Genomic DNA, 18,198 nt, shown 5'->3' with positions numbered 1-18,198 from the left:
ACAGTTTAAAAGGCCATAGATTGTTTAAACAGCCAAAGGTCTGGGAGAAGTGGAATGTTTTTGCCTGGCGCCTAAAGATATGTAATGAAGGCACCAGGAGAGCTTCCCTGGAGAGAGCATTCCACAAGTGGGGAGCCACTGCAGAAAAGGCCCTGTTCTCAGGCTGCCACCCTCTGGACCTCTCGTGGAGGAGGCACATGAAGAAGGGCCTCAGGTGAGGATGACTTGTTGCCATCGCCGCTCTACATACCTGACTATTGGAGATGAGGGGAGCAGATGGAATGCGGTGCAGGGTCTCCAAACTCTGCAGCATCCGGTTGAGCTCTTGAAGTTTCCCCTGACATTCAGAGAGTTCTGAGGAAAAAGAAACCAAACGTTACGCGTGTGAAAATTTTGCACTCGGAAAGAGCACGCATGGGCGATGTCTGCAGATTTAACACGGCAGAAACAGGCCAGGGAGTCAGGAGGGGGGACTTCCTGTCTGTTGAGTACATCGGTTCTTTGGTCAGTGAGCATTTGGAAGACAGCGCATACTATATCATGGCAGCACTGTAGAGCAGAAGTCGGCAAACTACAGTCCGCAGGTCAGATCCGACCGATTTGCCCTCAGGATCCGGCCTGCTGACGGTCCGTGGATCGTATGGATCCTGTTCGTTAATTTTTTTTCTGCACCGCCATTTTTTTGGGGTGCCATTTCCTCTCTCCCTCTCACACACCACGGCGCCTCCTCCCTCCCTCCTCCTGGCTTCTCCCTGCCCTGCGTAGAGGAGGAAGGGGGCTGGACTGAGCTCGCTGAGCACCATTTTGGGCAGCGCCTCTCCGGAGCCAGCCCACCCTTGCGCCGGCAGCACCATAGGTAGGCAGGGGGAGGGGAGGGGCTGGGGGAGAGAGAAGCCCCCTCCGCCATGTGTGTGTGTGTGTGTGCATGCAGTCCGGCCCACCACAAGGTCTGGGGGATGGTGAACCGGCCCCCTCCCAAAAAAGTTTGCTGACCCCTGCTGTGGAGACATTGGGTGGGTGGCTTGCACTTTGAGCATAGTTTGGAAGCCAAATTCCCACAAAGAACTACAGCATGCACAGACTCTCTGACCCACAGGCTGCCCCTTCATTCTGGCTTATAACGGCCACTGATTCCCGTCCCCCTCCCACTACTTAGCCCACTTCTGATCTGCTGACCCTCCCCCCAGGGAAAAGCCTTCTTACTGGAAAGGTGCTAGAAGGAGACAGAGATCAATGGAATAGGAAAGGGTTCACCAGCAGCAGCAAATGCAGATGCCAAGAAGCGACAGTGCTTCAGAAAGAGTGCCTGGCTTGGAAGAGCAGAGGAGAGGGAGCTGGGAATGGTGGAAGGCGAAAGGGTACTTGTTCCAGGCAAGCGGTAAGAAGATCCCATCTCACCTGCTGAGCACCTGTCCAGGCCTTTGCTGTCGCTCAGCCAAGAATTCACCTTGTCTCGGGGGCCGGCCAGGGAAGACAAGGCAGGGGCACTCTCGGACATCAGAATGCGGTGCCGTGAGCTGCAGGCCTGCAGGAAGGAGGCAAGAAGATGTGGGCCGAACGGAAGCTAAGAGCAAAGGATTGTGGGAGGCGTGTCCATTTTGCAGGCCACAGCTGTGAGCTTTTAGCCTCTTGTTCACCAGGAAGCTCTCCCTGGGACCCGGGCACAAAGCTGAACAGCAGAGGCAAAGTCATTTTAGGATTTCAACACCCCTTTTCTCTATAAATCAAGAGGTGAAACCAGCTAAGTGCCAATACTTTAAACTCTTTTACAAAGACACATAACGTGGTGTTGGAGAACTCGCAGCTCTTTAGTATAGTGGTCATCCTCTGGGGTAGGGAACCTATAACCTTTGAGATGTTATTGGACTCTCAACTCCCATAGGCCTCAAGCAGTATGGCTAGCTAGTATTGGAAGCTGGAGATGTACAACAACATCTGGAGATGTACAAATTCAGTTATACACACAGCCGACGCAATTTAGCAGCTGAACGTTACAAATGTATTTGCTAGATGTACTTAACATTTCCACGGGAACCACCAAAGCTTAACTTTGGCCTATAAAGCAACTCTTTTCTGCCAGAGCTATGTAAGGGCCCCTCCAGACTGGTTTGGGTTTTTTTTGGCAGGTCTATTCAGCAATATGCCACTGATACAAAAATAGTGCATCCTTCCAGAATGATACAGCATTATTGCCCTCCAGTGGGCAGCTCTTGCGCTGTAGCACAACAAAAGTGGCACAAAAAAAGACTGCTGTAACATTCCTTTCATTTGAAAAATGACAGGATTTCAGCAGGAAGTTACAAGACGTGCACCGATTGGAAACGAAGTGGTGTGTCTGCCCCAAAACTGTTGCAGGTACAAACAGCATTGAAAGCAGGATCTACGTGTAACCCGCTGATGCCATCATGTGCACAAACTGTCATGAATGTGTAATAAAGAAGGCATCTGGAGTCCGGGCCCCAAGTCTCTTCTTCCTGCATATGACTAAGGGGAAAGAACCAAGGAGGGACACTGGAGTCCCCTGTCCATTCACCCCACCATCATTCCATGTGCATGGCCCTTCCCATCCATCTTGCGCAACACAAAAAGTTCTTTCCCCCCACCCTTTCCACCAACTCACCTGTGTAGGATGCGAGGCTCTTCCACCATGGCTACTTGTCAGGTACTGCCTTTGGGAGGCATCCAACTTCTGCACTTGGCGGTGTGAGCAGAGCTTGGCCACCCAGTTATTGAAGAGTTCCTGGGATTTAATCTAGAAGGAATGAACCGTTAGGAGCACAAAGGTGGGCGGTGGGAATTAAGATACCTGTCCAAGTAGAGGTTTACACTGATGTCTGAAATCTGAACCCAAGAGCTGATAGGGTCCTGAGCGCAGCTGATCCTCAACCTAAACCATGGAGATTTGCAGCCATCGGATTCAAAATATCTCAGTTTTCATTATTGAGGAGAGCAAGATGCTTGTTCTCCTACAAATTAAAGCTGCCTAGATTTCTTTTCAGATCTTTTTATTAGGTTTTTAAATACGTAACAATTTTTCAACATAACAAAGAATTATGTAGTGTAATAATTAAAGCTTCCCCCCCTTTTTTTCTTTTTAAAGGCAAACGTAGACAAAGACCTTGTCAGCATTGTTCCACTCGGACTACAGAATCCACAAAACAATCCGGTTCACAATCAAAGCATCGTGAAAGTCTGCAAACGAGGGCTCCAAGCTTGTAGCAAAACGATCTGATGACACCACTGATATATACCATGTTCAGCTTCCTGCATGTTTTAGGAACTGCTAGGAAAACGTGCGCTGAAAGCTAATTGCAGTGAATGGCAAAGGATGTCCACCTAGCCTGTTTTGCCATAGCTGGGGAGAAACCTTTCCCCACACTCTACATGCCCACAGAATCCTCCTGGTTATGGGCCCTGGTGTTCATGCATTAGCTTGGATTTGAACCCAGAGCAACAACGCAAGCCAAACCAACAGGACAAGCAATCTCTTTTTTACATGCTACCCTGACCCCAAGAACTACAAATGCAGTTACACTCATGCAGAGCTTTCCAACCCTAGCTGATACACAGTGCCTATCGAATGCCTTGCGAGTCAAACATTTTGGCTCCCGAACACCGCAAACCCAGAAGAGAGTGTTCCGGTTTGCGAACCTTCTTTGGAACCTGAACGTCCAACATGGCTCCTGCGGCTTCCGATTGGCTGCAGGAATTTCCTGCAGCCAATCGGAAGCCGCACCTTGGTTTCCAAACGTTTTGGAAGTCAAACAGACTTCCGTAACGGATTCCGTTCGACTTCCAAGGTACCACTTTACATATTACTATGCTGCGTACTGTTAGCTTGTTTCCCTGTAAACCTTTGTTCATCCAGAAAAGCAGGCAAACAAACTGAAACTTCCTTTCAGGTGTCATTTGCCAGATCAGGACTTTCAGCTTTCGCATCCTCAGGCTAACGCTCCCATTTCCCGGACTCGGCAAATTGAGGCCCAACAACCTCCTCAAGGCTAAATGATGGCTTGGCATTTGACCTTTCCCATTCACTCACCCAGTCTTCCTTTTCCAGTTTTCCATCTGGTTTCTCTTCAGACCGTATAAATCTTTTGCCTTTTTCCCATTTCAGTTCCTTATGCTTTTCTGTCCCATCCTGTCCTGTTACCACAACCACAACCCCGCAACCTGCATGAGGTTCCTCTTTTGCACGCCTTACCTTGAGATGATATATGTTCTCTTCTGTGTCCAGATCTACGCGCTGCGCCTTCTTGTTGACCGACATGACAGACAGGCGGACGTCAACAGAGCCGTGAAGCTTCCCCTTCAAGACCTGGGAGGGAGGGTGAAATGGTGAAATGAATACTGACCCAGCCCTTTGAGCTCTGCCCTACGAATCTCATTGATCTCTGACGTCCCCCTTTGGCCACTTCTGCTCTTAGATTCCCGTGAGTCCCCACCTCATCGAAACCCAGGCATCCCAGGCTCCCTACCCTGTACTCACATCTTGGCGTGTGGTGGCATATTTCAAAATCCCATCTTCCAAAACAAAATAGCGCTTTGAGAAAGAGAAGGGGAGAAAGAAAAGAAAGAAGTCACAAATATCTGTGTGGTCAAAAAACCATCTGAGACACAAGAAAAATATCCACCCTTTTCACACATATACCCTTTGCCCCAGTCCAGAGAACCGTGAGAGGAACAGGAGATTGAGCAGAAGATGTGGCCTACATAGGAATGAATCTTACGGGGTTCACGTGAGTTATTGTGAATGTGGGATGAGTTAGTTTGACACATTGGTTTTCCTACAGCACTGGAAGCTGCAAGGGATCCACTCTGGTCCCAGGTTGATTGAACCTACATTTCAAAGGCCTGGAAGGGACCACAGTTTAGAACCACAGGAAGTCTGGCATCACACTAGAACAGGAGTATGAACCGCACCCGCAACCAGCAACTCCCAATACACACACGGGGCTCTCAAATCTCTCACCTTGTGCCAGCCCTTCAGGGGCCATTTCCGCTTCTTCAACAGGTAGCCTTCCTGCCTCTCTGGCTCCTGAATGACCCCGCTCTGGATCCGCAGCTCATCCACCACCTCCCAGCTTTCGGAACCCTAGAATATTTTTTTAAAAAAACAACAACATTAGACAGAAGGGATAGGGTGTTCTCCCAGAGGGAAAACTGGTTGAAGTTTTACACTGCAGTCCAAAGGCTTTGATTAAAGGACATACCCACTGGTTAACCTTTAGGCCACACCCACTGACCTGAATGCCCCTCCCACCAACCTCTGGGATGCGTGTAGATTGTTTATGCGGTTCTCCAGGAGTGGCCGGCAGCTCCCACCAGCCCAGCCAGTATGGCCAATGGACAGGGATGATGGGTGTTGGGAGATCAACAACATCTGAGGGTCTCAGGCTACCCGCTCTTGGTCAGAGGGGAGACATCTCACCTGCCGAGCAATGCTGTGCTTGGAAGACACAGTGCTGTTGGAGCGAGAGGGGGGCGGAGCCCTCTTGGGAGAAGATGGGTCCTTCTCATGGCTACCCATTCCTGTGCAGTCCGTCTCTTTGGCCAATGCCCTCTCTGGATGGCAAGGAAGGGTCAGAGATGCCGCTCTCGGTCAGAACCTTGCCCTCCTTTCCTGAGCATCACATTCAGAAGGGCAGCTGAGAAGACAGACCAAAAAACAAGGCTCAACATCCTTATTACAGTTCAGCACAAGGAAAAGCAGAGAGAACCGGGGATTTCCACAGAGGAACGCTTTTAAAAAGCGAGGAAGACCAACAAAACAACCATTATCTTGGATGAAAAGAAGACAACAAATGATTACATTTCCAAACAACTACTCGTTCTTTCGTTTTGGGAAATAAAACGTGAGTTTGGATGTTCTTTCATTTCTGCATTTCTATGTTTGATTGGTTGCAAAATGTGAACTTTCTTCCCTTCATTTCATTTCACTTTTAATTTGTATACTGCCTTTCTCTATTACAGTGGTACCTCGGGTTAAGAACATAATTCGTTCTGGAGGTCTGTTCGTAACCTGAAACTGTTCTTAACCTGAGGTACCACTTTAGCTAATGGAGCCTCCTGCTGCCACCGTGCAATTTCTGTTCTCATACTGAAGCAAAGTTCTTAACCCGAGGTACTATTTCTGCATTAGCGGAGTCTATAACCTGAAGCATCTGTAACCCGAGGTACCACTGTACTATACACACGGTGGTTTGCAGCAACAAAATATACAACAAAGTATCTTGTAACACAAAAAGTCATAATAAAGCATAGCTTTAAAATGAAACGACTTATATAAAATAAAGTAATATTCAATAATCTATTAGAATAGGACACAATAAAATTAACTCTTATCAGCAAACAATAACTAAACAGAAATAGCATCTTCCTCCTCCCCCAGTTGCAGGATTTAGCAAACAAACCCTAGACCAAGACACACTCAGGAAAGGAGAAGGACAGAGGGGAGAAATATATTTTAAAGGAGAGAGGTTATAATCCATTGCTGTGACTGATTTCCCACAATCCTCTCATTAGCTGGACGCCACCTCCTTTCTATGATGAGCCTGGCTTCCAGAACGTCATCTCTGCAGCTAACCCTTTTATCAATCTCACCTGCTTGTCCCACAAGACTCTTTGAGCGGCTGCAGCTGCTGCTTTGGATAAACTGTTCACCTGCACCTATTTTCCATCTCTCCTCCCTTGGCAAACAGGTTCTCCCTTTGCAGCCTGCTCCTAGGCAAGTCTAACTAGATGCAAGCCCCACAGAAATCAATGGGAAATACTTGCAAGAAAAAGAAATGTGTGCCTTACATCACTCGCTCGGACAGGGTTCTGTGTCAAAGTACTCCTGCGGCCCACTTGTTCCGAGACGTTGGACCCGCCTTGGTTTAGAGCATACTTAAAGCACAGGCTTCCCTCAAAGAATCCTGGGAGCAACCTTAAAAAACTAAAGCTCCCAGGATTATTTGTGGTAAGCCATATGTGGTGTGGACGTGACCTGGGCCAGCCAATGGGGATCTCTATGGAGAGCCTAAATGTGTATATCTGGGTAGCTGGTTACACTCTGAGCAGCAAATCCGTGCCTACAAAAATCAGATTTTACACACCGATTGTGTTTGCTGGACTGAGATGAGCTGCAAGGGGAAAGTGCCAGGAAACTCACAGTTCAAAACTTACCACTGCTGTGAACTTGACTCATTAAATGGGCTTAATAAACTATCTGACTTTTAGAAGACTTCTGAAGGCAGTCCTGTTTAGGGAAGCTTTTAATGTTTGGTATTTTATCATGTTTTTAATATTCTGTTAAGAGCCGCCAATAGTGGCTGGGAAAACCCAGCCAGATGGGTGAGATATAAATAATTTATTATTATTATTATTATTATTATTATTATTATTATTATTATTACTATTATTATTATTATTATTATTATTCTCAATCTCCCCTCCACATCCCACCTTGTTCAACCAATCATGACCTGCGTATATTCATCGCATTTTGCTGTTTTATAATTTGCCAGACTGAGCTCCTTGGGGAGGAATGTCAGGATAGAAATTTAATAAGCAAATAAATAACCAAATAAGACGAGGTGTTAGGGAAAAATTTCCCTCCCCTTCCAACCCCCCACCAAAAGTTATCCTCCCTTGTAGCTGGTCATATTCCTCCCGCCCCCCCAGTCTGCAGCCACATAAACACAGCTGCCACTCACCCATTTCTCATTCTCCTTCTGTCACTATATATACTGTGCCTCGCCCCAAACCTCCAAATTTAGCAACTACTGGAAAAAAAACAAAAAATGCCCCAGTCTCAGCAACAATCTGGATCTGAACACGCTGAGCAGAGTCAATGCAAAACGAAGCCCGTTTGCAAACATGTTGAATTGATTTGCGTAATTGTGTTTGCATGAAGAAAAGAGAGTCTCTCGCTTAGCACAAAATCTGAGGTTTCCTGAGAGCGGCTCCTCACAACACTACCTGAAAAGGACTAAAGCACACCCCCCCCCAATTTACATAATATTTGCATATGCTAATTGCATGCACAGCCACAGGTATAGAACTAAATCTATCCCAAGGTAGTGGAGAAAGCTGACAAGGTGTTCTGTGTGCTGTCCAGGTTCTAACCCGGGGATGGAAAATGTTCTTTGGTCTGAGAGCCACACCCCTCATGGGCAATCTCCTAAAGCCACATGCCAGCGGTTGGGTGAGGACAGGAGAGCAAATGTAAATGGAACAAGGGATTTAATTTCTACCTTTCTGGGAAATGGATACAGTCCAGACATGCAAAAGTCAGAGATTGCTATGCACCTCCATCCAATCTCTCCATCCTCCATTCAAACAAGCCAGAGGCACCTTCACAATTCATGAACACATTCCAGCCAGGCTAAGGGAGAATGGAAGTCTGGGGAGGGGCGTGCCTGGGGAAAGGTGGTGTGGCCTGGGCAGAATCCCAAGGGCCAGGTGAAGAGGCCTGAAGGGCCACATTACACACACACAAACACACAGAGCCTGGGGTTTCCCACCCCTGATGGAAAGGACCCTGGGCTCTGAATTCTTACATTCTCTCTCTGTATACCTGACAGACCTCTGAATTATTATTATTGTTTATTATATTTGTTAATCGCTTTATCTTGCTCAATGCAGCCCAAAGCGAATGATAACCAATCAAACAAAAATCAGAAAAACCCACACAGATACATGAAAACCAAGCGGCAAGGGAAGATACATTAAAAACGTCCCACCTACTTCTGAAAGGCCACAGATAGTGAAGCCCAAAAGGCCTGGTTAGAAAGGCAAGTTTTTGCCCAGCACCTAAAGATATATTAACGATGGTGCCAGGAAAGTCTCTTCGGGAAGAGCATTCCAGAATCGGGGAGCCACCCAAGAAAAGGCCCAGTCTCAAATGTTTGTAATTCTTTTTCGGTTTTAGAATAAAGTTTTAAAAAGAAAAAAAGAAAGAAAAGGCCCAGTCTCGTGTTGCCACCCTCCAGAAATCTCGCAGGGGGTGGGTCGGAAATGAAGAAGGGCCTCAAATGATGATCACAGAGACTGAGGCGCTCCTTGAGGCATTGTGATCCTGAGCTATTTAAGGTTTTCATAGGTCAAAACCAGCAGAAACAAATTGGCAGTCAGGCCAGGATTGGTGCTATATGCTCAAAGCGTCTTGCCCCGGTGAGAAACTTGGCTGCTGAATTCCGCACCAGCCGAAGTTTCCAAACAGTCTTCAGAGGCAGACCCACGTAAAACACATTGCAGTAATCTAACCTAGAGGTCACCAGAGCATAGACGACATAGGTTAGGCTATCCCTGTTCAGATAAGAGACACAGTTGGGCCACTAGCCGGTGCTGAGGGAAAGCAAGACCCCTGGCCCCTTTTACTACAGCATAGTTATGATGGAGCAGCCAGAAAGAGCGCAGCAAATTCACCCAGGATAGTGAATTCGTAGTTTAGAAAGCCCTGACATAGGTCTCTACATTATGGATTTTGTTTCCTTCTCCACTGGTTTCTAGCCGAAGCTCACCCTGTTGAAGTGAACGGGAACAACTCAGGAGAACAGTAGTGGCTCTTCCCACTCATTTCGACTTGCTCATTTCAGACTGGAACAGAGACCTCCCCACTCGATTGAGTCCATGCTTTTCATTCTCATATATATATTATATATATGACATGACTCAGGTTTTTGGAACCTGCACGAACAACAACCAGAACGGCTACGTAAAGAGTGCCAAGGACCTGCATTGGGGAAGCCCTATTCAGGGGACAGCCGCTTTTAAAGGCTTCCAAGCGGCCTGCCATCTGTCAGTTCCAACCACTCACATCGCATCACCTGCCTTGGGTGTTAAAAATAGGTTTCGGCTTAATAAACAGCAGCTTCTTGTTACAGGCCGGCATATAAAAAAAGGTGTGTGGAGTTGCAACTGGATATATCAGGGTGACATGCCGCGGACGGGCAGAACGTAAGGAAGGTCTTATAAGACCCGCGCAAAGACCATTTATTTATTTGTTTCTTCCCAAAAGCTCAAAGTGGATTACCTCCCTACATTTTATCTACACAACCTCCCCGTGATGTAGGGTTAGGGTAAAGTAGCTATGCCCTGTTTGTCCATATAAACCGATGAACCCTGCTTCCTGGCTCTGGGGCTTTTGTTTATTTTGTTTGTTTAGGCTCTAGGGTGATACATTTGGCCTTTCAAGGCTGTAATCCTAACCCTACTTTCCTGGGAGTAAGCCCCATTGGACACAGATGTAGAGCAGCCACGGTTAGGCTTGCGTTGCACATCCTTAAATAGCACTGTATTCTCATGTTTCTTACTATGTTGTTCTCATATTCTGATTTTCTGGACATTGCCTTGGTGGTTTCCAGAAAGGAGGCATAAAAGTATTATAAATAGGTACAGTCAGCAGCCACTGACAGATCTAACTCAATAGGTCTGGTTCTTTAGAGCAGGGCACCTATGTCAATCATGAGCAGCACTTAAATGGCCCAGTTAGACAACATTACAGAGCTTTTAGCAAGCAGGTGACACCAAAATGAAACCAAGGGAGGAACTGAAAAAGCCAGGATATTAATAAAGGATAATGGGGTGGCAACACCTCTTATACTGAGGGCATTTGCAGCAGCTGCAACAATAGCTACAATTAAAATTCCATGGGTAATACTTTACATTTCTTAAATGCTGATCTGCACATGACTTAACTAAAACAAACATGAACTTTTTCCATAGCTAAATAAGTGGTTTCCCGAGGTTCCAAAGTAAGGCTGCGTAAACACACTACACCTTTAAAGCATGTTCTTTCCACCAAAGAATTCTGGGCACTGTAGTTTACCCCTCACAGGGTTACAAGTCCCAGCAATCCTACAAACTACAGTACCCAGAATTCTTTGAGGGGGAAATGCGCTTTGAATGTGCTTTAAGGGTATAGTGCAGGCACGTCCAACAGGTAGATCATGATCTATTGGTAGATCACTGGATGTCTGTGGTAGATCACAGGTAGATCACTGGCTCCCCCCAAAGAAGCTCAGCAACTTTGGCTCCCCTAAAAAAAGCCCTTAACCCCAAAAAACAGGGCCTTCCTTCCTAAAAAAAACTCAACAACTTTGACCTGAACCCCCAAAAAGGGGGTTGATCACCGCCAGTTTTCAACTCTGTGAGTAGATCGTAGTCTCTTGGGAGTTGGCCACCCCTGGTATAGTGCATACACAGCCTAAGGCTGGAAGCCTAACCCCACTTACCTGTGAGTAAGCCTAACTGAATTCAATATAACTTACTTCTGAGTAAGATTATGCTGTCAATCAGTGTCAGAAGTGGAGACGGAGGAAACACAGCAGGGTTACTTTTCCTTTACAAGGCCTCAGCCGTTCATCAGCTTAGTTTCCTTCTCTAGACACCAAGGCTGACACCCCCTTTGACCCTCAAACACCACAATGGAGCTGTAAACGGGAACCGGAAGTTTGGTGGTTACCCGCCCCCGATTTCTGATGGTACACTGTAAACAATGCCCAATGACGTTTTTAGGCTGTAGCAACAAAAGCATAGTTCTCAGTTCTTGGGAAGTTAATAGAATTGCTGGACTTGGTAACTGGCAAGGCTCCATTTAGAATAATAGCACATTCAGTTCTGAGTACCACTGCTCAGGAGTGACATTGGCAACGTTGGAAAGGAGTCAAGAAAAGAGAAAGAGCTACGAAGAAGAGAAAGGGCCTAAATGAAGAAAGGCTGAAGGAACTGGGCGTACCAAGCTTAGAGTTCATTAAGAAGGGATGGTTTGTGTGTGTGTGTGTACACACATGCGCAGATAGGAGAGCAGGGACAGAATAGGGAGGGGAGCAGATATAGTGGAATGTCTTGTTTAGAAGGAATTGTTGGCTGGAGAGCTAGGGGCGGGGGCGGGAATACACAGTGACATTTTGTTGTAAGTCGCATCCATTTGGAAGAATTATCAAACTGTAAACTCCAGCAATAGAAGAGGGACCCAAGGAATCTCCTTCCATAGGTTGGAGACGCATCCTGGAATATTTGAATACTCTAGTGCAGCAAGGAAATAAAAGCTGGTTTACACATGTGCATGTGCATCACCTGATGACTGCAACATCAAGTGATGACTGGTGTGCGGATGTGTGAATGCATCATCACGGATCTTACCCCACAGACATAAATTTCAGATCATCCAACGACTGCCCAAATGCAATGCTTTCCCACGGAAATAATTCATAAATTCAGGATCTGGTCCTTGAAAGTAGGCGCGCACAATGTTTGATTGCTCTGTAATTCATTGCTGATGTTGAATGAGCCACTCCAGCACAAATAGTTGTGTCAGAGACAATACAAAAATTCAGTCTGTGAAGGCCCATGCTGTGCCACATGCACACCAGATATTTAAAGCACTATGATGCTACTTTAAACAGTTGTGGCTTCCCCCAAATAATTGTGGGTGCTGAAAGTTGTCGGGAGACCCCTATTCTCCCATAGCTACAATTCTCAGAGTTTCCGGGGGAAAGCGATTTGATTGTTAAGTCACTCTGAGAATTGTAGTTCTGTGAGTCTCAGCACCCTTAACGGACTACAGCTCCCAGAATTCTTTGTGGGAAGGCCATGGCTGCCTAAAGTGGTGTCATAGTGCACTAGACCATGGGTAGGCAAACTAAGGCCCAGGGGCCGGATCCGGCCCAATCGCATTCTAAATCCGGCCCGCGGGCAGTCCGGGAATCAGTGTGTATTTACATGAGTAGAATGTGTCCTTTTATTTAAAATGCATCTCTGGGTTATTTGTGGGGCCTGCCTGGTGTTTTTACATGAGTAGAACATGTGCTTTTATTTAAAATGCATCTCTGGGTAATTTGTGGGGCATAGGAACTCGTTCTTTTTTCTTTCTTTCAAAATATAGTCCGGCCCCCCACAAGGTCTGAGGGACAGTGGACCGGCCCCCTGCTGAAAATGTTTGCTGACCCCTGCACTAGACCTATGGCGTGAATGTGGACCCAAGTCATTGCAGGATGTTGCAATCATCAAGTGAGAACATCAATGTGTACAGTAATCAACATACAGTACACACACACAAAAAAAAACATGCAAACCAACCCTTCAGTAACCTCTGGGTACGTTTATTTCCAGGACTGCATTTCTACGCTTTTTCTCTTTCTTTTGTGCACCCCTTGCTTTTGTACCAAGCTGTTAGTTTTCCAATTAATTCTTCCCTCCCACTTCCCCTTCACATTTTTTCTCTGTGCTGTGGAATAATCCACTATCTATTGATGCTGTGGAGCACAGTTCACCTGACCCTCCCAAGTTTCCCCTGACAGTCTCTCAGTTCCCCCAGGGGCCCTTCCCCAAGTCAAAACTTCAAGCACTCCTATACCTTTGCCATGGAGAAAAATCATGCCATGACACTCTCAGCCAGAGACCAACATTCCCCAGCCTTTGGATTCTTTATCGAGGCATAATAGATGTCAAAATCCAGCTAATCCCTCCTATTTATCTCTCCCTGAAACCAAAATCCCCCTTTCTCCTCCTCACATGTCTTTGAAATGGGCACAAACTTTCTCTGTGGGCCAATCTGTCATCCGTCCCTTAAGCCGCACTTCCCCAAATGCCTTTACCTTCCCCCCACCTCAGGCAACCATCACATCCCCTCCAAATCCCACAGTTCCCAGACCTATTACTAATATTATTTATTAAATCTGTATACCGCCCTTCCTCCGCAGCTCCCAGGGCGGTTCACAGCAGAAAAATACAAGATAAAACTATGCAAAATACATAATAAAAACAAGAACCAAAAACAAAAACAACAGCCCCCTCCGCCAATGCGTTCCCTGGACCACATTCCCATCAGGCTGTTTCTGTCCATCAAAACAGAACAAAAAACCCCCACTCCTATTTCCCTCCCCACTAGGAAATTTCCTGACCTCTTTCTCGGCCGTAGGTCCACAGTCCTCCCCTCTGAAGGTGGGGGGGGGGAATTCCTCGGCGTCTCTCTTTCCCTGACACTTCCACCCGCCTTGACCCTCCAGCCCCACTCAGTCCCAGGAAATCCCGCTTCGCCAGGCTGCAACATTTGCCTTACCAAAAATAGAAAGAGCAGGCTCCCTTTCCACTCCCCATCTGTCCAGTCCACAGGGCAAAGTCCCGAGCAACCCGCCCTGCTTCCTCCTCCTTCCTGCCCTCCCAACTACACACAGTGCAAAGGAGGTGCCCCCCCTCCCCGCCCCGTGGCAAGAGTGGGATGCAGGAGGTGGGCAGAGAGTGATGGTTTTATTGATCAGCCGCCTACCTGCGCGCAGAGGCGATGCTTGCTTTCGCCTCCCGTCTCCCTGGACTCTCCGTTTTCCAATTCCTGCAGCAACGGCTGTTTGTTGCTGCTGCTGCTGCTGCAAACCGGAATCAGGAAGCAGCTGCCAAGCTAAGTCGCAAGCAGCCAGCCCTCTCGCTGGTGGTGCTCTTGAGTTAATCCACCTTTTGCAGCTTGGCTGCGCTTTGGCTCGCCTCTGCCGCCCTGCCTCTTGGAGGACCGGGTGGAAGCCGGCTGGTCTTCTGCCTCCGTGCAGGGTGGTTGCCCCTCGACGGGAGAAGTTCTCCTTTGGAAATCTGCCCGACTAGGACTGGGGGTCTGTTTGCAGCAGCATCAGGGCGGAGCCGCGCCAAGCGGAGTGAGTGATGTGACGGCATGAAGTCCTGTCGGCTGCAACAAAATGTTGCAGTAGCCCATAGCTGTCAATTTTCCCTTTTTTGCGGGAAATTCCCTTATTCCAGCACCGTTTCCCGCTGCTTCCCGCTGCTATCCCGGATTTTCAGATATCCCGTAGACTGTCCCCGGGACAGGTGAGGCTGCTGATCCCTTATTTTCAAATCTGAAAGTTGACAGCTAGGCAGTAGCCTATCCTCAGGTCCTAACGGGAGTGCTCTTGTAACTCGGGGCCAACCACAGAATCAGAACTGTAGAATTGGAAGGGACCCTGGAGGACATCCAGTCCAACCCTCTTCAATGCAGGAATCTCAACCAAAACATCCATGACAGGTGGCCATCCAAACTCTACTTAAAGTCCACAACATCCTGAGGGAGTCCATTCTACTGCGGAACAGCTTACTGGTCAGAACCAATTATTCTTTCTTCCAAGATACTCCATTGATTGGTCCACCCCCTTCCTTAAATGTTCTTCTTTCACTAAGCATGCTCAGTACCTACTGAGCTGCCAAGGATGGGGTGCCCCCCCCCGAGTTGTTTTAAAAATCTCTATATTTGTATTTATGCAAAAATTATCCCGCCGCCACCAGAAGTCTTCAGTTTCGCCTGGATTGCGTGTGTGCAATTATTCCTGTTAAATACTCTGCAAACTGCTTTCATTTTCAACCCTGGCCATATATATAATCCGAAAATCCCTACTTAAATAATTACCGATGCTTCTGAAAGAGGCTTGGGGGATCAGATCGTATCTGGAGCAAACAGTGCAAGTACAGAGAAGCTGCAAACGGCCCCTTAAAGAATGGATTTGTTGTAATGTATGCTTTTGTAACTGCAAGGCCCCGTCGTCAGGTGCGTGGAATGATGATCTTCAGTTCACAGAGATATACATCTCTGGGGTGCAGGAGATTAACAGCGAGACCAAATGGCCCTGAAATATATAAAAGGCTTATGCCTCTTGCATTTACTCAGTTTTTTAAATATTTAGTCGTGTTTGTGTGCGACAAAACGGGTTGGGTCACAATAGCTTGTGCCATGCAATATATCTGTCTGCCTTTAAAGTACCACAAAAGGACTGTCAGTTACAACAAAAACAAGCTGTTAAAGAGAAAGAGGAGGCTAGTAGTCATTTGTTTATTTTATTCCATCTATGAGTCACTTCCTACAAAGCTTCTCTAAACGATAACCACATCCACCACCACTGAAACAATCACATATATCAGGCTTCCTCAGCCTTGGCCCTCCAGATGTTTTTGGCCTACAACTCCCATGATCCCTAGTTAGCAGGACCAGTAATCAGGGATGATGGGAATTGTAGTCTCAAAACATCTGGAGGGCCAAGGTTGAGGAAGCCTGACAAATATGAAACAATATATGAGGAATCACTGAGAAGGCCCATCACTCAGTAGCAGAGCACACACTTTGCATGCAGAAGGTTGCAGGATCAGTCCCCCAGCATCTCCAGGTGGGGATGAGAAAGATGCCCTGCCAGAATCTCTGGAGAGCCACTGGCAGTCAGTGAGTGTAGCCACTACTGACTAGATCAGGCTTCCTCAAACTCGGCCCTCCAGATGTTTTTGGCCTACAACTCCCATGATCCCTGGCTAGCAGGAGCAGTGGTCAGGGATGATGGGGACTGTAGTTTCAAAACATCTGGAGGGCCAAGGTTGAGGAAGCCTGGACTAGATGAACCAATGCTCTGACTTCCCATAAGGCGGCTTCCTAGGCTGTGCTAATTGTTCACATCATCTGGCAAGTTCTCCCACTCATGTAAGTAAGGTTTGTGCAAGACAATTGTTTACAAGACCGTGCCCAGTGATTTTATATTATACTGTATTTACTTTTTGAGCGCTTATCAGTTGCCTTTCCAAACCATCCTCGGCTCTCCTAGCAACATCAATCATGGTTTGTGTGCCTAAAAGCAATGTACCATATCAGCTGTATAATATCAGCTGGATTTCCCAAGGTGCGGACTAAATCTGCTCTTTGGCGTTGCTCATGCTAGAGTCTGAGACCAGGGGCAGGTTTTGTCCCTAGCCCTACAACTGTGTCTCAAAATTCAATCCCATTTAAGGATGTCCTCCTGGCCTATTTTCCTGATTTGTTGATCAACATTAAGCCAGAGCTGGCAGGTTCAGACATTATGGGGAACTCTGGTTTAGTGCATTCCAGCGTGCAATGGGAGTTGCTTATCCATGTCACCATAAACCATGGTTTATGAAGCCTTGGATGTTCCTCCAAAGGTCATCCTTGAAAGCAAAGCCAGCCTGAACAGCTTACCTCTGGATTCCGTTTCTTTGTTACATAGAAGAACAGGGATGTGGAACCATTGGGCCTCCAGTTGATGCTGGATTCAACTTGCTTCAGTCCCAGGCAGTATGGCCAATAGTTATGTGGTCCTTCAGATGTTTTAGGCCCTTCAAAGGCCCACAATCCCTGTACTTGAGTGTGAGAGCACCCAGGAACCGCCTGCTTTTGCCTACATAAATTATGTCTTCAGGATCTGTCCATTTACCTTTATTTACATTTCCTGACTTTTGTGGTCCAGATTAGCTATCATTGACTCTTCACCTATTTTGGCTAGGCTAATAGTTTCTGTTCCAAGATTAGATGTCACCACTTTTCTACCATACACCGAGGTTTGAAATTCTGAACCCCTCTTGCAGTTTTATATCCCATGGCGCTGTGGGTAAAACCTCAGCGCCTAGGACTTGCCGATCGCATGGTTGGCGGTTCGAATCCCCGCGGCGGGGTGCGCTCCCGCCGTTCGGTCCCAGCGCCTGCCAACCTAGCAGTTCGAAAGCACCTCCGGGTGCAAGTAGATAAATAGGGACCGCTTACCAGTGGGAAGGTAAACGGCGTTCCGTGTGCTGCGCTGGCTCGCCAGATGCAGCTTTGTCACGCTGGCCACGTGACCCGGAAGTGTCTGCGGACAGTGCTGGCTTCCGGCCTCTAGAGTGAGATGAGCGCACAACCCTAGAGTCTGGCAAGACTGGCCCGTATGGGCAGGGGTACCTTTACCTTTACCTTACAGCATAATTATGTGCACTCTGATGTGTAGTCTTTGGAAGGAAACATGTTTTGGAGGTTAGTATTTGGAAAACCTCTACAGCCGATGATGTAGCCGAGTCTCATGAAAACTTACGATTCATTTGGTGTAACAAGCACATCTGCCTCCCAGTGCCTAATTCTGAAGGATTAATTGTCAGTGCTTAATCTGAGATGAAATAACATCATCTATTTCTATAGCATTTTTATGGTGTTCAACAGTTACAATTGTTATCCTGCTTGAGGCTTTGAAAAATAGGAAGCTGTTGGTACATTCTCCACTGAGTAATCTCAACCTGCCCAAGCGTATTTTGGATTATGGAGAAATGGTATTCAGTTCAAAAAGCCTTTCTCTTCAAATCTTTTTCTCTCTCTCTACAGGTGCTCAATTGGCGGGCGGGCGGGCGGGAAATGTCGCTGAATGCCTTTCCTAAACAAGCTTAGCAGATACAACCAGCCACAACATAGATGAATCACTCCCCAATGTC

The 18,198-nt window shown here is 47.1% G+C and overlaps 1 protein-coding gene across 3 annotated transcripts in view; it reads right to left on the bottom strand.

Annotated features, from left to right (window-relative positions):
* Positions 1-14,559, bottom strand: part of OSBPL7 (oxysterol binding protein like 7) — a 35,673-nt gene extending 21,114 nt beyond the window's left edge. Inside the window, exons 1-8 of one of the 3 annotated variants that reach the window (XR_008327247.1) lie at positions 14,255-14,559; positions 5,432-5,648; positions 4,973-5,095; positions 4,490-4,543; positions 4,205-4,318; positions 2,621-2,752; positions 1,399-1,525; positions 251-354 (exon numbers count right to left, since the gene is read on the bottom strand). Coding sequence is in view for 2 of the 3 variants with exons in the window: in XM_053361288.1 (XP_053217263.1) it covers positions 251-354; positions 1,399-1,525; positions 2,621-2,752; positions 4,205-4,318; positions 4,490-4,543; positions 4,973-5,095; positions 5,432-5,530 (753 nt within the window). In the remaining variant the exon portion in view is untranslated. Of the gene's footprint in view, positions 1-250; positions 355-1,398; positions 1,526-2,620; positions 2,753-4,204; positions 4,319-4,489; positions 4,544-4,972; positions 5,096-5,431; positions 5,649-14,047; positions 14,145-14,254 lie in introns of those variants that run through there. The other 2 variants (XM_053361288.1, XM_053361289.1) reach the window with 2 other exon arrangements.
* Positions 14,560-18,198: the final 3,639 nt, after the last annotated feature.

Source organism: Podarcis raffonei, chromosome 13 (genome assembly GCF_027172205.1).
Source record: "Podarcis raffonei isolate rPodRaf1 chromosome 13, rPodRaf1.pri, whole genome shotgun sequence".
Lineage (NCBI taxonomy): Eukaryota > Metazoa > Chordata > Lepidosauria > Squamata > Lacertidae > Podarcis > Podarcis raffonei.
Note: the sequence above shows the minus strand (reverse complement) of the source record. Positions and strands in the feature narration are given on the sequence as shown.